The sequence below is a fragment of the Pseudonaja textilis genome, chromosome 6 (genome assembly GCF_049901715.1).
Source record: "Pseudonaja textilis isolate UNSWEBS1 chromosome 6, rPseTex1.2, whole genome shotgun sequence".
Taxonomy (NCBI): domain Eukaryota; kingdom Metazoa; phylum Chordata; class Lepidosauria; order Squamata; family Elapidae; genus Pseudonaja; species Pseudonaja textilis.
In genome coordinates, this window is record NC_141995.1 from 35,683,965 (window position 1) to 35,705,669 (window position 21,705).

Consider the following 21,705-nt stretch of genomic DNA (forward strand, 5'->3'; position numbering starts at 1 on the left):
TCCAGGCAATCTGGAGTCAAAGCAAAAATAAATAAATAGAGAAACTGACTCAAAGATACACATGCACACACAGATTAATATCAGAGTGATCTAATGGTTAATGGTTATGTTCTAATCTAAGTTCTAGCTTAGTTACAGAAGTCAACTGCATGGACTTGTCATATTGTTGCCAGAGTTAAGATTGATTCAACAACAACAAAAATATTTTGGATTATGATGTGAAATATACTAGCCAATTAATAACATAAATTGCTGTGTTTTTTATTTGTCTGAAAGATGCTATTTTCTTCTCAATGTTCAGGTGATGAAGTAAATATATTCATTTTTTTTCTATTGAGTACCTGTCTTATTATCTAGAGTGAAAAGACTCATCTGTTCCTGAAACTGGCCAAGTATCTCTGTTAAATACCTTCATAATCTGAAGGGCTATGCTTCCTCTATTGCCAACATTACAAGGAAAACTTATTTATTTAGAAGCTTTATGGACAATGAATACTTTGTTGAAAAGTTTATTTAGCAGCATGAGCTATAACTACCAAGATCACAAAAATATTGTAACCTATTATTTAATAGTTTAAACAACTGCAGGTAATTTAAAGTTTTTTATTATTCTTTTATCATTTCAATCACAGCTGCCATGTTCAGAGTTCATGCTAGATGGCTATTCCTGTGAAAGGGGAAAGTACACTTTAAATACTCAACATTTTGAAATATGCAAAAGGCAGAGGGGACTTTTCTTTTTTCTTTTCATTCCTTTGCTCCAGACTGTTCCACTATGATTTTCTTTAGACTTACACTTCTGAGGAACCATTCAGACTATAGACAATGGCAGCTGTTAAACAGCCTCAGTTTAAATGCTGCAGTTATAAGCCAAAACAATTGATTAACGTTGGGGGTTATAGAGAAGAAGATAACAGTCTAGTATAAAAACATGCCCACAAACATTACAGGACTCAGACAATTTAGAGGCAAATTACACAAAGCACAGAGCCTATATTAAATGAAGAACTGCTGCTCTGCAACTGTCTTTTTTTAAAAGAGCACATTTGCAATCATGCAAAATTATACACTAGGTTTTAATATATCTGCCTTACTGAAGATGCTGAAACCTTCACCGGAAGGAATTCTGTAGTGGTTATTGCAGACAATTTATTTCACGCCAAAGTGTATGGAGCAAAGCCGTGCACATACTGACAAGGGGGAGGGTGAGAGCACAGGGTTTTTTTTGGGGGGGGAAGGAAAAGCATATACTTATAAAAACCAGGTATAAGATCATCAGGAACACAAAAGTCAACAGCTGGAAATGAATTTGGCTAATATATTTTCCAGATTTTCTTAAGAATGCAGAATTTGAATCAAACATGCATTATGTCATGAGAAATTAAACACATTCCTCCCTCTCTTCTCCATCATGATTTCTTTCAAGAAGACAGAATGGAAAAGCATTTCATTTGATACATTCACTTCATTTATAAAAGCAAGACATGCTGCCTCTTTTTTTCTATCCACAGATAGAAGTATAGGGATATAGATAAAAAAGGATGGTCACCTACTTCTTCTGCCAGAAAATGTGGCTAACAAAGGAATGATACAAAAGCTGTACGATCCCACTACTAGCAAGGTCAGTAAGGTAACATCATAGTGGCTTCCTGAGTCTGCCGGTGGTGTGAGAGTAGAATTGATGAAAATATGAGGAGAGAAGTCGGTTTCTGTGCAACTGCGATGTCCTCCTGGTACAGTCATTTAAAATGATCAAAGCAAGCTCAGTGCCTGAAACACTGCAGCCATGATGTTCACCCTCTCGTATTCCCCACACTTGCTCTCAGTGAATTACAATCGAGGGTGGGCGGGGTGGGTGGGTGGGAGATAGAGAGAATAGTAAGCTTCAAGGCAGGAAACAAGAGCAGCTTAATCCAACTAGCAAATCAGACATAAGAAAAGGTCATCCGTTGTTGAATCTTTAAGCTGGAACTGGAAACAATGACATTTCTCTGTTAAGAAGCAAAACCCTTTCCTTTGTTAGCAGCAAGGATAGAATCGCACAGACTGTTTGCAACCTCCTGAGGTGATTCAAGCACTGGAGTAAACAGACCAACCAGTGGGCAGGCAAGGCAGCCAACATGGCTGTCAATTCAGGGCCAATCTGTGGTTAGGAGAAAGGCATGCTGCAAAACTTAAATAGCAGGGCTGTTCTTTTAAAAAGCATTGCACAAGGGAGGGGGAGGAGAGAGAGTGGTTCAAAACTGCAAGGGAAGCAAAAGGACATCATTACTGATGCTGTAGTATTGCTTGCCTCCCTAGCTCATACATTGTAGCCCAAGATCACTCTTCCTTATATGGAAGGTTTGATTTTTTTTAATATGGCACATTGCTCTTGCCATTGGCAAATCTGTACTGTACAAATCTTCATTTACTCAGTTCAAAGCAGTAATTAAAAAAATAATAACTTTTATTAGAAGGTTGTGTGACTTTAATTCCTTCTGTGTAATCAGCCAGGCATTTCTAAGCATTCATCAATGCTTGTGAACAACAGTCTTTTAGGAAGTCTACAAAATGAGAAGGATAAATTAGATTTACATTATTTGGGCCAAAACACTGTCTAAAGCTATTGAATACTATTGCAATATAGGAGTTTGGAATTCTGGAATTACCAGTTATTACTTTTTGCTGAGGAAAAAAAGCAGTTATAATGAACCACGATGGGTTTTATTCAGTTATTTGTTGAACAATAATCTCCAAAATGGACTTACAATCATTGCTGAAAGTACTTTGGTCACTCTGAGTGCTGCTGACTGAAGAGATGCTAGAGGTTCTCTGATGTCCTGGTCCTCTAATGGGCACCTTTGAACTGAGGCCAGAACTAGCTGAAGATCTTGATAAGGCCTTCACAGTAGTAAGCCTTCCCCTGGGAGTTCCTACTCCTGCCAGCATAAAGAGAGATGTCAGCAATAATGCTGCTTCTTAGATAAAGCAACAGTACTTTCTACACTATTCAGGTAACTCAGGTAACACAGATAAACCTCTAATTGCTTCAAAAACCTCTAAAACAGGGTGTCAAAGTTGTGATACTTCACGTGATGACATGTCATCGCAAGTTTGACACCCCTGCTCTAAAAGGATGCAAATGACCAGGTGTCTGCAAGGAATATAAATCCTTCCATTCCCATCTATCCTGTCAGAGTTGAAGAAACTTCTTGGATGAGAAGCAAAATGTCTTCGAAGAAAAAACAGGAAAGTCCAGTTGCCTTCTGAAAAAAAACACCTTTGGGACAACATGACCTGGATGACTGAGAATCTCTACAGACTAATTCAATCATTTAAAAACAATACTCCAACTTTATTTTCTCCTGCCAAGTAATACTACATTAGGACATTTAAGAAGTTACAGCAAAGGAGAACTAGGCAAGACCTTTGCATTTCAGCACAGCTAACAGACACATTTTTTTTTGTTTGCATTAGGATAATAACATCTTAAGGATATTCAATGTAGCAGGCAAAATCAGGGAAAATTAGCTAAATTTACATTAAAGACAGTGATGTCTAAATTCCTTTTGTCATCTAGGACTTCCTACCATGAATTCTGCAGAAACTCAGAATGTAGGTTTATCTTTAATATATATCTTGCTATATGGACAAGAATATTATTGATTTCATGGCTATTTAGTAGGTCAGGCTACTTGATCTGATGATCCCTTAATGATTGTAAACATAATTCTTTTTCATTTCAATCATTATAGCCAACAATGAAGAATACTATAAGCTACAGTTCTGCATTTGAATTCCCCACGCCTGTTTCCCTCCCAGTGTTTTTTGTCAGTGGAGTACAAATGTACTTTATAAAGGCTGTCAAAGACTTCCAAATGGGATGGATTACAACTATAGTCATCCTATGTGGTCAAGAGCTATGCTGACTGTGGGGGTTATGAGAGACATATCTGAACAGATTTGAAAGACATCTTTTTCAGGAAGAATGGTCTCTTCCATTTATTAAATAAATTTAACTCAGTACAGTATTAACTTTTGTCCTTTGCTAAAGGTAAAGTATGGTCAGGAATGCTTTCTTCTTTCACTAAGCAGCAACATCAATTAGACATTGCTAATTGCAGATATTCATCTATTTCCATGAATCAGAAGGAATTATACCATTCTATGACTGAACATTTCCAGTAAATGCCAGCTACTTGAAGAAATTTAAGCCAGCCACTAAAGCAGAGGTCCCCAAACTTGGCAACTTTAAGACTTGTGGACTTCAACTCCTAGAATTCTCCAGCCAGCATAGCTGAAGAGTTGAAGTCCACAAGTCTTAAAGTTGCCAAGTTTGGGGACCTCTGCACTAAAGAGTTCATCTGAAAAGGAGTATTTAACATCTCAAACTTACGTGATCAGCTACTACAAAAGTGGAAAATATTGCACTGCTATTACTCTCCTCAACACCAGGTGGTATTATAAGATAGTCACTTGGAAAGCAACTTGGAAAAGTTTTGCTCTTTTATTTATGACCTACTTCCACTAGTTAATGTATTAGTTCCTTAAAGACCTATGCAGGCATTTACATTTTTCCTATTCCCAACTCAAAGTTTCTCTAAATAAATTGGCATCAGTTTTATGAATAAGCCAGTTGCCTGAATAATTAGTAAAAAAAGTATAGATAGGGTGCCTCATTAAAACCAGAGCACATGGTCATTATATATTTTACTTATTTAAAGCATGTTTACCTCAACAGTCAATTCAACAACCTCCCAGTTTCATTATGCCCAGACTCAACTATGCACTGACGGTATTTTATTATTTTATTTTATTGATGTACTAAGTTCAGAGTGACAAACTGTAAGTGAGGCAGTCTAAAAAAATTCTTTAAATAAATAAAATTTAATAAAATTTCCTATCATCAAGGTTACATTCTAAAATACACAAAAACATGAAAAAGACTGGAAGAGAAAGGATGGGAAAAAATGATGCCATAGTTGGTTTGGATACTCAGATGGAATTATACATATATAGATTACTACATTGCACTGAAGTGTTCACAGCACTTTTTCATGTCTTCACGTGTCTCATTTTTTACAGACCTCGTTCAATTCCATTTTTTACTTCTTGGTCTGTTCTTGAGAACCAAGTATGTCTGCTTCCCCCTATACCCATTTAGGGTAAAAAGATTCCTTAGTACTCCTTGTAGTGAGGTTTAGGAATCTTACATTGAAAAATAAAACATCACACGGAGAAGTTTGGCTTTCCCAATGTCCCACATTTTTTAAAAAATTCTTATCTTGTCTAGAAACAAAAAGTATTTAAGTGAGAAAGCCAGGCAGGCAGGTAAGTTCAACAAGGTAAAAAGCTACCTATGTAAAATGAGTGTGAGGGCATTTGGCAAAAAGGTTAAAAATAATAATCATTTATTAATTTTAAAAATTATACTTTTTTTCCAATTCAAGTACAGTCCTTGATTTACAACCACAATTGGGACTAAAATATATTGCAATTACATAGAGCTCAGTAGAAATCTGAAGAATTAATTTTCAAAGTTGTACATTAGAAAATAACAATTTTATTTAAAGTTTCAAGACTTGATGATCCAAACTCTGTCAAGGATCTTGGAGTACTCATCTCTAATGATCTAAGTGCTAGAGCCCACTGGAACTACATAGCCAAAAAGGCGTTAAGTGTTGTAACCTAATCTTACATAGCTTTTTCTCTGGTAATATTACACTAATAACTAGAGCATACAAAACATTTGCTAGACCAATACTCGAATACAACTCATCAGTCTGGAACCCACATTATGTATCTGATATTAACACAGTTAAGAAAGTCCAGAAATATTTCACAAGAAGAGTTCTTCACTCCTCTACTCATTGCAAAATACCTTATGCCACCAGACTTGAAATTCTAGACCTAGAAAATCTAGAATTACACCGCCTTCAGTCCGATCTAAGTATAGTATATAAAATCATACATTGCAAGGTCCTACCTGTCAATGAATACTTCAGCTTCAACCATAACAACACAAGAGCAAACAATAGATACAAACTCAAGGTTAATCACACCAAACTTGATTGCAGGAAATACGACTTCAGCAACAGAGTGGTCAATGTCTGCAACACTCTACTGACTCTGTGGTTTCTTCCCCAAACACCAAAAACTTTAACCTTAGACTGTTTACTATTGACCTTACCCCTTTCCTAAGAGGTCTGGAGGGGGTGTGCATAAGCGCACCAACATGCCTACTGTCCCTGTCCTATTGTTTATTTTATTTTTTATTTTTCTTATATGTATCCATGTATTCATAACTATGTTTTACTTATACCTATTACCTTGTAAGCAATTGACAAAATAAATAAACAAACAAACAAATAAATAAATATAAATTTTACAGAAAAAGTAATACTGAGGGTAACACCGACTTAAGAATAAAGTATTAAATATAAATATTTTAGATTACAAAAGGCCATACATTGCCAATAGCAGCCATGAGCCATCAAAGTAATCCTCAGGATACAACAGGCAAAGAAGCATAACTGAAAGCAGTTTAGTTTCACAATGCTAGAACTACATAAGGGACTACACTTATTATATGAATGTCATTGCATTAAAGGCATGTCCTCTCACATATGGTCACAGATCTAATATGGCTTGTCTTTTTTGATAATGACTGAAAAACATAAGTATAATGTAGATAGGCCTACAGTGAAAATTATTTAAAAAACGCATTCTTATCCTGAACAAAGAGGTTAACAAATCTGAGATTTTCTCCAGGCAGAGAAGGATGGGATCTGATCCTTTTATGCTGTGGGGAAGAGGTTGCCCTGAACACAGTGAGAAGCTTATTATCTCATTCCACTAAATTCCATCAAATAAAGAAGCAAGCAGCATCATGGCTTTAAAAATGTCTTTGAACATCAGTGTAACCTTAGAAATGCTCTTTCATTCTCCCTGTGCTTCAAAAATCAATGTGACATCAGAATGAATTTTACTTTTTTAAGCATGCTCTTACAGAAGCAAAGTGTATATTTGCCAGAGAAAACCTACTAAAGGCATTTTTGGGATTCGGATTCATATAGTACAGATTAAGATAGATTCTCTGTAGACCTGAATCATGAAGTTTCTTGATGAGCAGAAATGATCCTTAGAAAAAAGTATAGCATTTAATTATTAGTCTGGATCATATGCTGGGAAATTTGTTGTTTTTTACTTTTTATTATATTGTTACAAATCTTACTACCTTGTATTTCATTGTTTTAATTCAATGATCTTTATGCAATATTAACTGAAAAACTATTGACATTATTATTTAGAAAACTTAGTATGTTGGAAATAGAAAAAGGCAAAAATATTCAATCAATATTATAATTTAGGATGTCAATATTACAAGCATAAAACTATCTGATTTTTTTGTCCAGAGTTGAGTATATAACATTAATAAAAGTACACCAAAGATTGAATAAAAGTATTTATTATATGATAAAGGTTACATTCTTATCGTGTTAAGGACTCCATTGTGTTGAATCTATCTGTCTATGTACACACACACACACACACATACATTAATAAAAGGAATAAATAAAACAAATTTATCAAGAATTAAAATTCCAAGGAAAAGAAAAGAGGGAAGAAGAAAAAGAACTATTGGTATTCTAACTTTCCCTCTTTGTATACATCTGCTAATGGAAATCTATTTTGAATCATTGGAATTGAAAAGTTTACAATAATCTCACTACGGGAACATTTAGATGTATTCCTAAAATGAAATGTATTGGGACAATTAGATACGTGCACAATATTTCACATGAAATTCTCTGTCCCTTCTATTTCAGACTTAAAGTTGTGCCTTTAGGAGCAGGTTTTATATTACCGTAAATTGCATAGGGTTGGTGTTTGTTTCTTCTTCTCATACACTTTGGCAAACTACAATCATATTTCTAGGATCTTGTTAAGCCTCAATTTATACAGACCCTGCCTGCTACGCTCCGCCTGCAACTTGATACAAACATGGTTCAGACTATCTTATTTCTCGCCTGCAAGCGTGTAACAGTATATTCCATGTATTTCCTCGCTGGTAGGATATGCATAGCAGGATGTTGGCTTCCAAGGCAATCTCTAGATTAGAAATCCCAAAATGCATAAAATAGCACGAACGGATTTGACCTATTGGATACTTTAAAAAAAAAGCATTATGTGAAACTCAGTTGATTCCATCAACGAAAGGTGTTAGAACTCTATCAATATACTTAAAATGTAAAGGGAGTAAATAGTAAAAAGCACGAATTGATAGATGAAGTGAAAGGAAGAAAAATAGGTATGTTGTATATGTCAGCAAAACTAAGAAAAAGAGAAGGAACATAATAGATCTGAATCAAGATTACCTGTCATGAAATGTGCACCAGCAGAAGCAGAAGGAGAAACTTTAGGTGACACAGAACTTCCCCTAAACTACATAGTCCTGAGCTGGATGCAGGTAGGAGGAAGAGGTTCAGGGTAGTCACTTCCTAGAATCCCTCAGGATATATCTAGGATGTTAGAAGGTTATAGGTTGAGTTTGGCAAGATTCTGTACATTATAAGCAATAAATGATTGGATTCAATTGGGTTTCACTGTCTCGTCTCTGGGCTTCGACTGTACATGGCCCAATCTCATGAAATGGAATTGAGGAACAAATCCAAGGAGGTGAAAGTATACATTAAAATTGTGAATTAAAAGTTATATGACAAAATATGAATTGATGCTACCTATGCTATTATAAGGTACAGATGGAAGTAGGAACCAACAGCTTGGAGACAGTTGTATGATATGAAAATGATGACAAAGGAACAAGTAGAAATTCCACAATATCCTGGTCTAATGCAATCTAATGTAACTGAAAACAAAACATTTGGTAAGCTGCCAGGAATAGATAAATGGAGAAAAGAAAAGAGAAATAGCAATTGGACTAGTCAGAGACTCAAGAACGATTGAGAATTACAACTGCTTGGGGAACATTTGGTTAAGAAATCATTTTGATTTACATAGTTTAAACATAAGTATATTCACATGTAAAGATGGAAAAGTAATAAATAAAAACATGATTTTTATGGTGAAAGAATTAGTGAAGAAAACCAGTGATGAGACAATCTGATTGTATTGGTATCAGGAGTGAATCTTTGGGAATGAATGGAGATGGAAGAAAAGGAAGGATAAGAAAAAAGTTAAAACAGAAATGACTGCAAGAAGCAAAATTAGAAGTCCTGTATGAGAGAGTATGAGAAGATAAACTTACTACTCCAAGAAACGGAATGGCAATTGGATACAGTATAAGCAGATGTGGCTGCACGGTATGGTTAATAAAAAGTTAAGATGACAGCCATGACTGTGTCATCAAATCTCTTCTCCCTTTGTACAAGCATTGAGGTAAGAGATTATTTGAAATGTAGTGAAAAGAATTACAACATAGAATACAATAAAAGTATGCTGAATTACACCAATGGGATGTAAGAAAATGATGCATTATGGAATGGTGAAAAAATGCAGGTAATCCTTGGCTGTCTCAGGCAGGAAAGGTATGTTGCAGATCCCATTAGTTAAGGAATTCTGACTGGTGGAGACTAGGAAGAGAACCTTCTCTGCCATTGCCCCTGCCCTATGGAATAGTCTTTCCCCTGAAGTAAAAGAGGTCCCCATTCTTCTGAAAAGGAGTTACGACATGGTTCAGTGGCCTCATATATGGAACCCACAGCTGTGGGATTAGTTAGTCTCCTAAAAGCTTTCCCTTCACCTTTTAAATAATTTTAATCTCTTGCTGCAACTTAATTTTTAAAAACTTTTTATATACACTGCTTTATATTTGAATATTTTATTATATACCAGTCAGAGTTCCCCTCTGAAAGAAATACAGTACAGAAATGTGAAAAATAAATAAAAAATTAGAATTGTTAAAATATGGGTGCAGTTTGTCTCTAGAGTGGCTGTGCAACTAACTTAATATGTGTGTGAAGACTTAAACCGTGTCTGACAATTGGAAGAATATTGTTATTGTTCACTTAATCCAAAAAGGAAAAGGAATTAGATTGAATACAAAAGCTACACAAGAATTAGCTTGTATTCCTGGAACAAAAATTGTACTTGAAATGGTGTGAAAAATTACAATGAACAAAATCTGGGTCGTTCAATATGGCTGTTCGTGCTGGGCAGCGGGCATCACATTTTTGCTTTTTCTCAGCTCCCAGAAACACACATGAATGTACAAGAGAAACATACATACATACATGATAAAAATGTATAACAAACTGAATAGATTGTGTGACAAAGAACCTCTTTTCTCATCACTGAATTTCTTTTGTTAGGTAAGATCCAATGTTCAATTTGTTGAGAGCCTTCTGTATTTTAAGCTTATTTTCTGGAATGTTGGCTATTCCTGCCAGCTTGGTATTGTCTGCAAATTTGATGAGTTCCCTTTCTATTCTCTAGTTTAAATCATTAATGAACATATTGAAAAGTACTGGGTCTGTTAAATATTAAGAATACTGGGCCTGGAATGTTAACTATTTCATGCTTCTGTACAAGTTCCCCACAAAGAAATGAGTTTTGAAAAACAGGAGGCAATATATAAAGCATTATAAGAAGGACGTTTTCCACTATAGAAAGTTGGAAGAATATAGCATGTAGGGTAAACTTAAACTAGCAATACTTTTTTCTGCTTTCCTTAATTTATGTCTTTATTTTATTGGCTTAATGTTTCATAATCTTTCTGTCCTATGCACGACATGCTCTTAGGAAGTGTTAAGCAGCTTGGCTAGTGAAAGGTTATTAAATCTACAAATGCTTAAAACTTTTAATTGGACTACTAAAGTATATTAATATGGATATAACTTACTTTGAACAGAAAAAATCAATACAAGAGAAAGGTTGAAGGCACCGGTTAAAATGGTGTCTCCCCAGGAGACAGACTTTGGATTAAAAGGAAAAATAAAAATAAAAACATGTCATGTCTAGCTTTAAGCAGCAACGAGCCAAACTCTTTAGCTATCATGAAATGGGGGAGGGGGGGAGATGCCTGTGCTATTATCAAATGCCAGTGGATATGTTTAGATTTAATTCCTCTCAGTTTATTCTATAAATAATGAATCATAACTAAAAACCAGATTTTCTGTCAGGAATGCAGAACATGATAACCACACACCATGTATGCACCAGATAATAATTTCAAAACAAATGATACTTCAGAATGCAAGTAGTCAACTTGCTAGTGGAGAGCACTAGCTAACACTCTAACAAGATCTCTCAGGGGTGAACTGTTTGGAGATCTGCCATAATACAAAGACTAGCTTGAAGTAGACACGCAAGCTTGGTTTCAGCCATTTTTAACAACAAGCAATCTTGCACAGTATCTACAACAATTTTTCCATGCTAATTTTTAGCTATGGATGGAATGCACCCTAATGGCTCACACTGCCTCATGCCTCTTAGCTTGAAATTTGCAGCCTTTTAACAGTTAGCAAGCTCTATCTGAGCACTGCTGTTGAGGGAAAAGAAGTATTTGTTTAGCCCCCATGCCTTAAATTATACTTAAAAACGTGAAGCCAATAAATACAATGCTGCACAACTGAGAGAGTGAATTTTCATCCACTCTTCTAATAGTATTAAAGGAGATTCAGGTAATGCTCGACTTACAACAGTTCATTTAGTGACTATTCAAAGTTACACACTGAAAAAAGTGACTCATGACCATTTTTCACAACTATCACCTTTGCAGAATCCCCATGGTCATGTGATCAAAATTCAGGTGCTTGGCAACTGAGTCATATTTATGGCTGTTGCTGTGTCCCAAGGTCATGTGATCATCTTTTGACACCTTCTGACAAGCAAAGTCAATGGGGAAGCCAGATTCACTTAACAACCAGGCTACTAACTTATCAACTGCAGTGTTTCACTTAACAGCTGAAGCAAGAAAGGTCGTAAAATGAGGCAAAACTGAGTTAACATATGTCTCACTTAACAACAGAAATGTGGGTCTCAGTTATGGTCGTAAGGTGAGGAATATCTATATTTAGATTCCTTGGCTGAGATCTACAGCTGTGAATGGCTCTCACTCTTTTCCAAGTATTATCCTATTTACTAAAAACAAGTTTTCTATTAAGCCTTGGCCAACCGGATGCTTTCTGCAATCTATCAGTCCCAGATCTTTTTTCCCCAGATTGCCTAAGTTCAGCAAGTTATGGAAAATTGTTCTGACTTATCTCTGTTGCTAAATGAAAGCATTTGCTCAATTTTAATATATTGCATTTATTTATTTATTTATTTATTATTTGATTTGATTTGTCAATCGCTTACAAGATAATAGGTATAAGTATATACATAGATATGAATACATGAAATGGGTACATATAAGAAAAATAAAACAATAGGACAGGAACGGTAGGCATGTTGGTGCGCTTATGCACACCCCCTCCAGACCTCTTAGGAAAGGGGTAGGGTCAATAGTAAACAGTCTAAGGTTAAAGTTTTTGGCGTTTGGGGAAGAAACCACAGAGTCAGGTAGAGTGTTGCAGACATTGACCACTCTGTTGCTGAAGTTGTATTTCCTGCAATCAAGTTTGGTGCAATTAACCTTGAGTTTGTATCTATTGTGTGCTCTTGTGTTGTTATGGTTGAAGCTGAAGTATTCATTGACAGGTAGGACATTGGAATGTATGATTTTATATACCATACTTAGATCAGACCGAAGACGACGTAATTCAAGGTTTTCTAGGTCTAGAATTTCAAGTCTGGTTGAATAAGGTATTCTACGACGAGTAGAGGAGTGGAGAACTCTTCTTGTGAAATATTTCTGGACTTTCTCAACTGTGCTAATATCAGATACGTAATGTGGGTTCTAGACTGAAGAGCTGTATTCGAGTATTGGTCTAGCAAATGTTTTGTATGCTCTAGTTAGTAGTGTGATATTACCAGAGAAAAAGTTATGTAGGGTTAGGTTAACAACTCTTATGCCTTTTTGGCTATGTAGTTCCAGTGGGCTCTAGCACTTAGATCATTAGAGATGAGTATTCCAAGGTCCTTTACAGAGCTTGGATCATCAACAAGATGTTGACTATTCAGCTTGTATTTTATTTTCTGATTTTTTTTGCCAATATGTCAGACAGAGCATTTATTTGTTGAGATTTGAAGTTGCCATTTGTTTGACCATTCTGATACATAGTCAAGATCTTTTTGAAGGGCAACAGTATTGTCTGCGGTGTTGAATAGCTTTACATCATCAGCAAAACGAATGCAGTTGCTCTTAATATGATCACAGAGGTCATTTATGTAGAGTATGAAGAGAGTTGGTCCTAGAACACTGCCTTGGGGGACACCACTATTGACAGGTACAGAATTTGATAGGACACTCCCAATTTTGACCATTTGTTGTTTGTTTGACAGAAATGCTTCTATCCAGTTATGCAGTTCTCCAGAGATACCATAGGTTTTTATTTTGAGGAGTAGTTTGTCGTGTACCACTGAATCAAAGGCTTTACAGAAGTCTATGTAGATTGCGTCTATTGCTTTACCCTGATCGAGTTGTGTAGTCCATATGTTTTTGCAGTGTAAGAGTTGCAGATTACATGATAGTTTTTTCCTGAAACCAAATTATTTATTGGAGAGTAGGTTATTTGTCTCTAAGTGGAGGATAATGGATTGGTTAATAATTGATTCCATGACTTTACAGGTGATGCAGAATAAGGAGATTGGTCTGTAATTTTCAACTAAGCTGGGGTCTCCCTTTTTGAAGATGGGGATGACCGTGGCTTGTGACCATATGTTAGGCAAGGAGCTGGTCCTGAAAGATTTTTCAAACTTTATGTTTAGAGGTTCGGCTATGGCAGTGGATAGCTTTTTTAAGAAGTAGGCACATATTCCATCCGGTCCAATAGATAGAGATGGTTTTAGATTGCATAGTGTTTTTTCAACATTGTCTTCTGTAAAATCGATATGTATTAGATCATTGTAGTTGTCTGTGGTTCGGCTAGGAAATACTGGGCATGATCCATTGCTGTTTACAAATACTGAGCCGAAGAATGTGTTAAAGATGTTGGCTTTAATGGTGTCATTGCAATCTTTACCATTAGGTACTATCAGGGGTGGGATGGACCTTGAGTCTTTTAGTTTGTTGTTTATAAAATTGTAAAAAGCGCGGGTGGAATTGGTGCATAGGTTTTCCTCTTGTTTAATGTGATAATTGGTGCATTCAGTCTTTATCTGGTGGCATAAATTTTTGTATTGGTTTTTGAAATTGGCAACGTGACCAGATTTGTTTTTCCGCCAAAGTGATCTCTTTTTGGATTGAAGTTTCCTAATTGTTATGGGTAATCTGTTTTTTGTTTTGTTTTGGGAGTTGTTGTTGGTACATATAGTTTGATGACTCTTTTGACTTCAAGTAAAAATATGTTGTAATGGTCTTCAACAGTACTGCATCCAGTGAAAAGAGATTTATTTTTGATACATCTAAAATTACGGAGAAAACCTTTGTGCTTTAATAATAAGACTTCATAGTAATACCAGAGTTGTTTCCTTCATGCATTAATACAATTCAAAGATTTTTCTCTCGATGTAAGCAATGTCTTAGATGTAGTCACTCTAACAATAAAAATGTTTGCCTGGGGCTACAGAAACTGGCTTTGAAATTGGAAATAATGGAAGCACCCCTTATCTGTAGATAAGATAAAAAGTCCTCAATAAGATAGATTTAGAATGCATCAATAGAGATGAACTTGCACAATCAGCTGCCACTGAAAATGCCTATTGCTTATATGGTATTCCAAACTGACATTCTGCAGCTCTGAAAAGGGTCAAACTTGACCAGACAAATTGAACATCTAGCAAAATCTGCAAGGTTAAGAGAGAAATTTATATAATAGCTATGATCAGCTTGAAACACCAAGAAGAATGCTGCACATAGCATTGTTTCAAGAGCCAAAGTCTAAAAGATAACCCAGTTCAAACTCTGAAATTCATTACTGCAAACGCCACAAAAGCAAAACCCCTACTTTTAAAATCACTGTACTTCTCTTCTTAAAAAGATGTGATATAAAGTTAGATGGAACACATAAATTGTGGTTTCTTTAATACAATAGTGTATAAAAAGCTAAGGTTACAGTTGTTGTTTTTTTTCACTTTCTATGCTTACCTCCCACTAAGCCATTTTTATGAATAGGAGAATTAAATTGGCTACTTAAAGAATTTACACCAAAGCTCAGAATAGGAAAACAAACAGAGACAGCATGTCTGAACATGAAAGAGAGGCAACACAGAGAGAGGCACATTGTTTTGGACTGCTTCCCATTTTAAAGAGGGTGGGAAAGCCAGACAAATTAAAACAGGTTTTTCAAGATAACAAGTCATTAGCATGCTTTCAAAATGATGACATGTTTTCAAAGTTATGCTTTTCATGTCCAGGCCAACCATCTAGTTAATAATGGTTAGGAAACTATGGAGCAATATTGTGAACTCTTATATTGAGATGTTCAGAATTTTAACTTTTACAGAACATATCAAGAACTGATAAATAAGATAATCACTACTTCAAATGGCCCAAAGTACTGAAGAATTCCTTTGTGGGCTTTCTTTGGGCATGTCTTCCCACGAAAACCCATAATTTGGGAACACCCACCCAAATTAAGAAGTACCATCTTGATATGCTGGGGTGGTCTGTCATTCATATCTGCAGGGAAGCCAGCTTCAAACTATTTTCTCAGTACAGATCATCATCTGGAACTTACCATTACTTCTGAACTAGATCTCACCCCCTATGGACCAATGTGTGTTGTTATTATCAAATAAGAAAAAAAACACACAGAAAAATTAAGTATACATGATAACCAGCACAGTTGACATCAACCTTCCCTACTAGGTTACTTTCAGGGAAATTTAGAATTAGAGATCTCCAAATTCTATTGATCATGATAATTGAGAATTGCTCGTTTATAAAATGAAATAAAAAAATCCAAATAATTTAAGTTTAGTAAGGTCTAACTTAGTCTCTAGATTTAAAAAAAGAAGCTTTATTTCCCATTGCCAGCCTTTCAATAACATTTGTGTTACTTGTATTACCACAATAATCATTAAATCTCCTGAACAATACACCTTCCTAGCAACCAAATTACTCTATATGTATGTTCAGATTTAACATGAGTTTTATTTTATTTATTTATTTACTTAGTCAAGCTATTATTAGATAACAGGTATCAGTATAAACATGGTTATGAATACACGAAATGGATACATATAGAGCCCCAGATTTTCCCAGCAGGGTACAAGTGGAGAGGATTTAATTTAACCCCTTTCCCAGATACCATGGATACAGCAGAATATCAGCATCCTGGCTCCAGAAAGGGACACTTCTATTGCTCCTAAAGTAATCAATTGTAACTATGCAACTGGGATTCTTTAGACAGAGAGTTAAAACCCCCAAACCTCAATTTATTCTAAGAGTAAAAGCAAGACAAAACAGATAACTGACATAAATGCCAGGATTTTGGTCTAGAACAGGGGTGTCAAACTGGCAATCCGCAGGCCGGATGCATCGCATGCAGGCCATGTCCACCCCAGCTCTGCGAAGGGAAAGAACATCGCAAAAAATCACATGATGGCAATGAGACATGGTGAGTTTGACACCCATGGTCTAGAGCAGGGGTCTCCACCCTTGGCAACTTTAAGACTTGTGGACTTCAACTCCCAGCATTCCTCAGCCAGCAAAGCTGCCAAAGTTGGAGAGCCCTGCTCTAGAGTGCTTGCATGCTTCCCCTCCCCCCTATTCTCTGACCTAATGTGGAATCATATCCCGGTTGAAACAATACAGTAAACTTAACTGTAACAGGATAGGTCAGCTTATGGCTCGTTTTAATAATGATTTAAAATATCATGGCTTAGTACAATGTGATATTATAGAATTTATACCCAAACATTTCAGACTACACATAATTGCAACTAATTGACTTAGGATGTGGTATTTAGGAAAAACAATGACAATTCAATTAATTTTTAGTGACTATATTTTTCAAACTTATATTAATTGAAACACTTTGTTATCACACATTCTGCACAAGAACGATAATAGACAAAAACGTTTCTCACCAGAGTTTGACGATAAAATATGTCTTTGAGGAGATGAAAGTTTGGTTGCATGAGTATTTTTACTCTCACTTCCTCTCCTAGAAGGGAATGCAATTTTAGATGGCGGTACAGGACTGCCTTTAGGAAAACCTTGTCCTTGTGCTGTGTCTGTTTTAGACAAAGAAACCTGCATGATTTAATACCAAAAAACAAAGAGATGGGGAAAATAAATGTAGACACATGTATATTCTTAGTCATATAATGTAGAGCACAAAGTAATTACCGCTAATGAAGCATTGTTCAGTTGATTATATGTGTTAGTAAGGCCTCAAATTTTCCATACTGTAGATACATTTTTGTTAATGGTAGTTATCCATGAATTCTTGATTAAGCAGAGAAGGCAACAAACAGCCATAAGATTGCAACACTATTTCTGGCACTTAATTGTGTGTGTTTGGAATATGTAAAGATAAGTGTCTATTGCTGCAAAATCATCTAATGTTGTAATTAACTTTTTGTGGTAAGCATGAAGATTTTTTCCTGACAGGCCACAAATGTCCCCAAATATTGTTGGAGTAAAACAACATTTTTTTCCATGAAATTTCAGCTGTTCATGGAGACCCCAAAAACTTGTAACTCCTAATTTAGAGCAGAAGCAATCAGTGGGTACAGGGAATCTAAACTGTGAATGTTCATATATATGTTTTAAATGTTATTAAATGCCAATATTAACTTTGTAATACTAGCACTCAATTTTATACCAATATTTAAGACAGACACATCCACATACTTTTTAACTACGCTGCATGTTTGCTGGAAGCTTGCTAAAAAATTCTCATTGCAAAATGTATGTAGCTGCATGTTAACCAAATTATTGGTTTGGTTTGATAATGCCAGATTATTTACTCATATTATTTTATTTCAAGGCAAAAGGATTTGCAAAATACAAAATGATGTTAACTAATGCTGAACTGAAAGCTAAGAAGTGTTATTTTGCAGCACTATGTTGTATTAATTGTATTCTTAAAGCAATTTACGTTAAGCCATAGATAGATTACAATTAGATTAGATGATTAGATTAGATTCAAATTGTAAACAAATTAGCTCTTTTGTATTAGACTTATAGTGGATGGACATATCAGATCTTTAATAAGATGTAATTTTGCAACATAATGCTCAATAAAAAAAGATAAAACAAAGGCTCTGCCTCAAGGAAAACATGCCAACTAGTCTGTGATTTTTGTGTTAGCATTTCTCTTCAATGTTTAAAGTAGAAACAGGCAGCAGCTAACTATGTATATGTAGTTTGTAGCTATTAAGTTACAAACCAGCATTACATGGTAAACATGTAAAAAGGTGAAAAAGTACTGGACAACAATACATATGATGTCTCAAATTTTTAAAAATAATATCCAGTGGAAACCAGAATTTTTATTTTTTATAAAATAAATTCTATAATATTTTTATAAATCTGAAAAGCTTATATGATCTTTTTGCTGATAATGGGTAAAAATGAACTGGTGATTCCTAGGTCTGTCAACTATAATGGACTGAATATGGGAAGCTGGGAAATATATAATGCAGTTTGAGAAAGAGAAATAATAAAAATTTAGCAACTCCTTTAAAGAAAATTGTAAACTGCTTTTTAAACTGTTTATCTATCTGATTCTAGTACTTTTATCTTTTTACATGTTTGTTCCTGTTTCTCTTTTACCTATGTAAAGCCATTCAATAAAAATATATATTAAAAAACCTAAATCAGCAATGTTCATAATAAATACTATTTAGGGGAAAATATGGTTTTACCCTTTCTGCCTATAAAATCGAAGTGGCAACCATCATAACCTCAGAAATAAAGTGTTTTTCAGTTCACAAACATGTAATCAGTGAAAAACATAACTGAAGATCAGACAGTACATAATACACACATAAACTTACCGAACAAATCTGCACTAGTCCATGGCCATTGTTTATAACCTCTTGGGTAGATGTCTTGCTTGGAATCCCTGAACATTCATTTGAATGCTTGTTTTCTTGAGCTCTTTGGCAGCTACTCACAGCCCAAGGCTGAATCAAAGTTTCTGCATTATCCATCCCTTCACCTGGTGACCCAACATAGTTCTGGGAGCTCATTAGAGCCATAGGGAAGCATGATGAACTGAGATGCTTTGCTCTCTCAACCTGATCCACAGTCTGCTTTAACTCTGGTTTTGGAATCTTCTGAGAAACATTTTCAGAATAAGTTGGAGCATGCACACCTTGGCTAGGAAGCTGTTTATTAAAATGTTGCTTATGAGTCTTATTCATTGGTGTTTCTGGTTTTGTGCCTTTATCCAAGTCCTTTTTTTTCCTTAGTGCTGCAAACAAAAAAGATGGTTGCTTTGGCGAGGAAGACAAGGAGGAGGGGGAAGCAGTAGATAGCTGTGGAGATCTTGGAGTTATTTTTAGAGCAACACTGTCCTTACATTGTGGCACAGGCCTAGAGACAACTTTTGGCTTAATGTTTTTAAAATTTGGTTTTGGAAAGCTCACAATTTCTGCTTTCCTAGCTTTGGTTATAGTAGCTGTAAGAGGAGATCTCTTTGTTGATTTTACTACAATTTGTTCAGGATTATTTTTAAGTGAAGGACTCCTGAAATGATCTTTTACCAAGGGAGTATTCTTTCCAGATTTAGATCCATCACCAGGATCATCTGGCATGGAAACTACAGCAAAAGTTGCATTTTTTGACCCCACAGTAGGAGGGCAAGTCAAGGTATGTTCATTGGCTGGGGAGTTACAAACAATGAAAGTTGCTTGACAGTTGTGCTCAGACAAAGCAACTCTTTCTGGCTTTTGTGTCTCATTTTGTATGTGCTCATATATTTCACTAGGTCCCTTCAACAAAGCCTCATTTTCTTTGAAAAGATTCTGGATTTTGGTCATGTGCACTTCATCTTCACAAAATTCCAGTTTGGAATGCTCATCAAAGCTTTCAGTGGCTAAATGGCAAATGTCATGTATGTCATAATCTATACTAGGCCTAGCCAGCGATTTATTTTCATCTTGTTCAGGAGTGCTATGCATATATTTCTTATGCTTGTCTTTGCACATATCAAACTGTTCTGGTTCAGATAATCGCTTACTGTAAGAACCAGCCTCCTGCTGTCCTTGCTTTACAGGCTGTTCACTATTCTGCGAAACCAAATCAATGTAATTGGTGACCTCATCTTCTGCCATTGAAAGGGAAATAGATTGCACACCCTTCTCTACATATATATCTGCTGCATTTGAATTGATGAAAACTTCTAGGTTAGGAGAGCCAGAGTGGTAGTCACAGGTGAAAGTTTCACCTAATTTCTGAGAACTGACAGAAATACCTACTTCATAACATTTACTCATTGTGTCCTCCAAATTTATCATTGTAATTAAAGATTCATTTGTATTAGCATCTTTCTGTTCCATTTGGGCACTTCCTAATGCATGTTGGATTTCAATAGTGCTCCTTTCCTTAGAGGCCAGGGGTACTAAATTCATGAGATCTGTCTGGCAACAAGGCATTGATTTCCCAGTACTACAATTCTGTTCCTTTGCAAGGTTTTCTTTGCCACAGCTCTCTGACTCCAGGAAAGTCTGATTCATGGCATCCATGTAAAATTGTTCCTTTGAAAAAGAGTAGTGTGTGGCCTTCAGGTCTGAAGTCCCCATGCAAATATAATCACTGGCAACTTTCTGCAAGTCTTGCTCTTCAATGTGTGGACTTGAAGAGATGGTTTTGAGCCCAGCTGTATCTTTAAATATTTTACAGCCTTCATGTTCTACTCCTTGGTGAGGATGACTAACAGTGCCTCCATTCAAAGATCCAATGGTGTTACTCACACATCTGTTGCCATTTTCATCCCTGATGATTAAAGGTGACTGCAAGACTTTTTCCTCTACTTTTTCCACATTCATTTTTTATTCTTTCTGTCCTGCCATTCTGGTATTCTGTAAAATTGTCTTGGTTTTATTTTTAAGAAGGTCCTCTTCAGTTTAATTCATTTTTCATAATTGTGCGATTCCCAAATAAATTCTGTTTTAATCTAGAATTGGATAAATTGAAAAATTAGGTCAAATTATAATCTGTTCTATAAATTGCAATGTAATTCAGGGTTAGGGTATATATTATACTAAGCACATATTTCTGAATATATTTAGTGTAATACATGTGCAAAAAGAGCTTACAAAATCCCTAATTAGGTTTAGATGTCAGCACAGAATTTATTGAACATTTTCTCATTTGTATTATTTTCTCATTGGGAATTATACTCAAAAGTATCTGTTTATCCGCAAATATACAATTTTCAGACAATTATATTTTTTTAAAAGAAAATAGTTTGATGGAAATGGCAAAGGACACAATAATAATAATTAAAGGAATAAGAGTTAACTTATTTCTCAAAGTACCAACATAGATCAAACCCCTACATTTTGGAGGGAATAGAACAAATGGGTACAATATAAACTCACTCTTAAGCACATGTGTTTAAGACAAAGTAGTTTGACCTAAAGTCACTGTTAATGTTTAACACTCTTCTGATCTGACCCACAAAATAGGTATTTATTTATTTATAGAATTGTATTCGATGATCAAGTTTTGTAGAAACCTGTATCTTTATTAACAAATACAGG

At 35.4% G+C, this 21,705-nt stretch overlaps 1 protein-coding gene across 2 annotated transcripts in view; it reads right to left on the reverse strand.

Moving 5' to 3' along the window:
• Positions 1-21,705, reverse strand: part of MTUS1 (microtubule associated scaffold protein 1) — a 99,693-nt gene that overhangs the window by 57,916 nt on the left and 20,072 nt on the right. The window contains exons 2-4 of one of the 2 annotated variants that reach the window (XM_026697932.2): positions 18,994-21,116; positions 17,077-17,242; positions 2,751-2,921 (exon numbers count right to left, since the gene is read on the reverse strand). In XM_026697932.2, the coding sequence (XP_026553717.1) occupies positions 2,751-2,921; positions 17,077-17,242; positions 18,994-20,988 (2,332 nt within the window). In that variant the 5' untranslated portion in view covers positions 20,989-21,116. The remainder of the gene's footprint in view (positions 1-2,750; positions 2,922-17,076; positions 17,243-18,993; positions 21,117-21,705) is intronic. The other variant, XM_026697933.2, reaches the window with a different exon arrangement.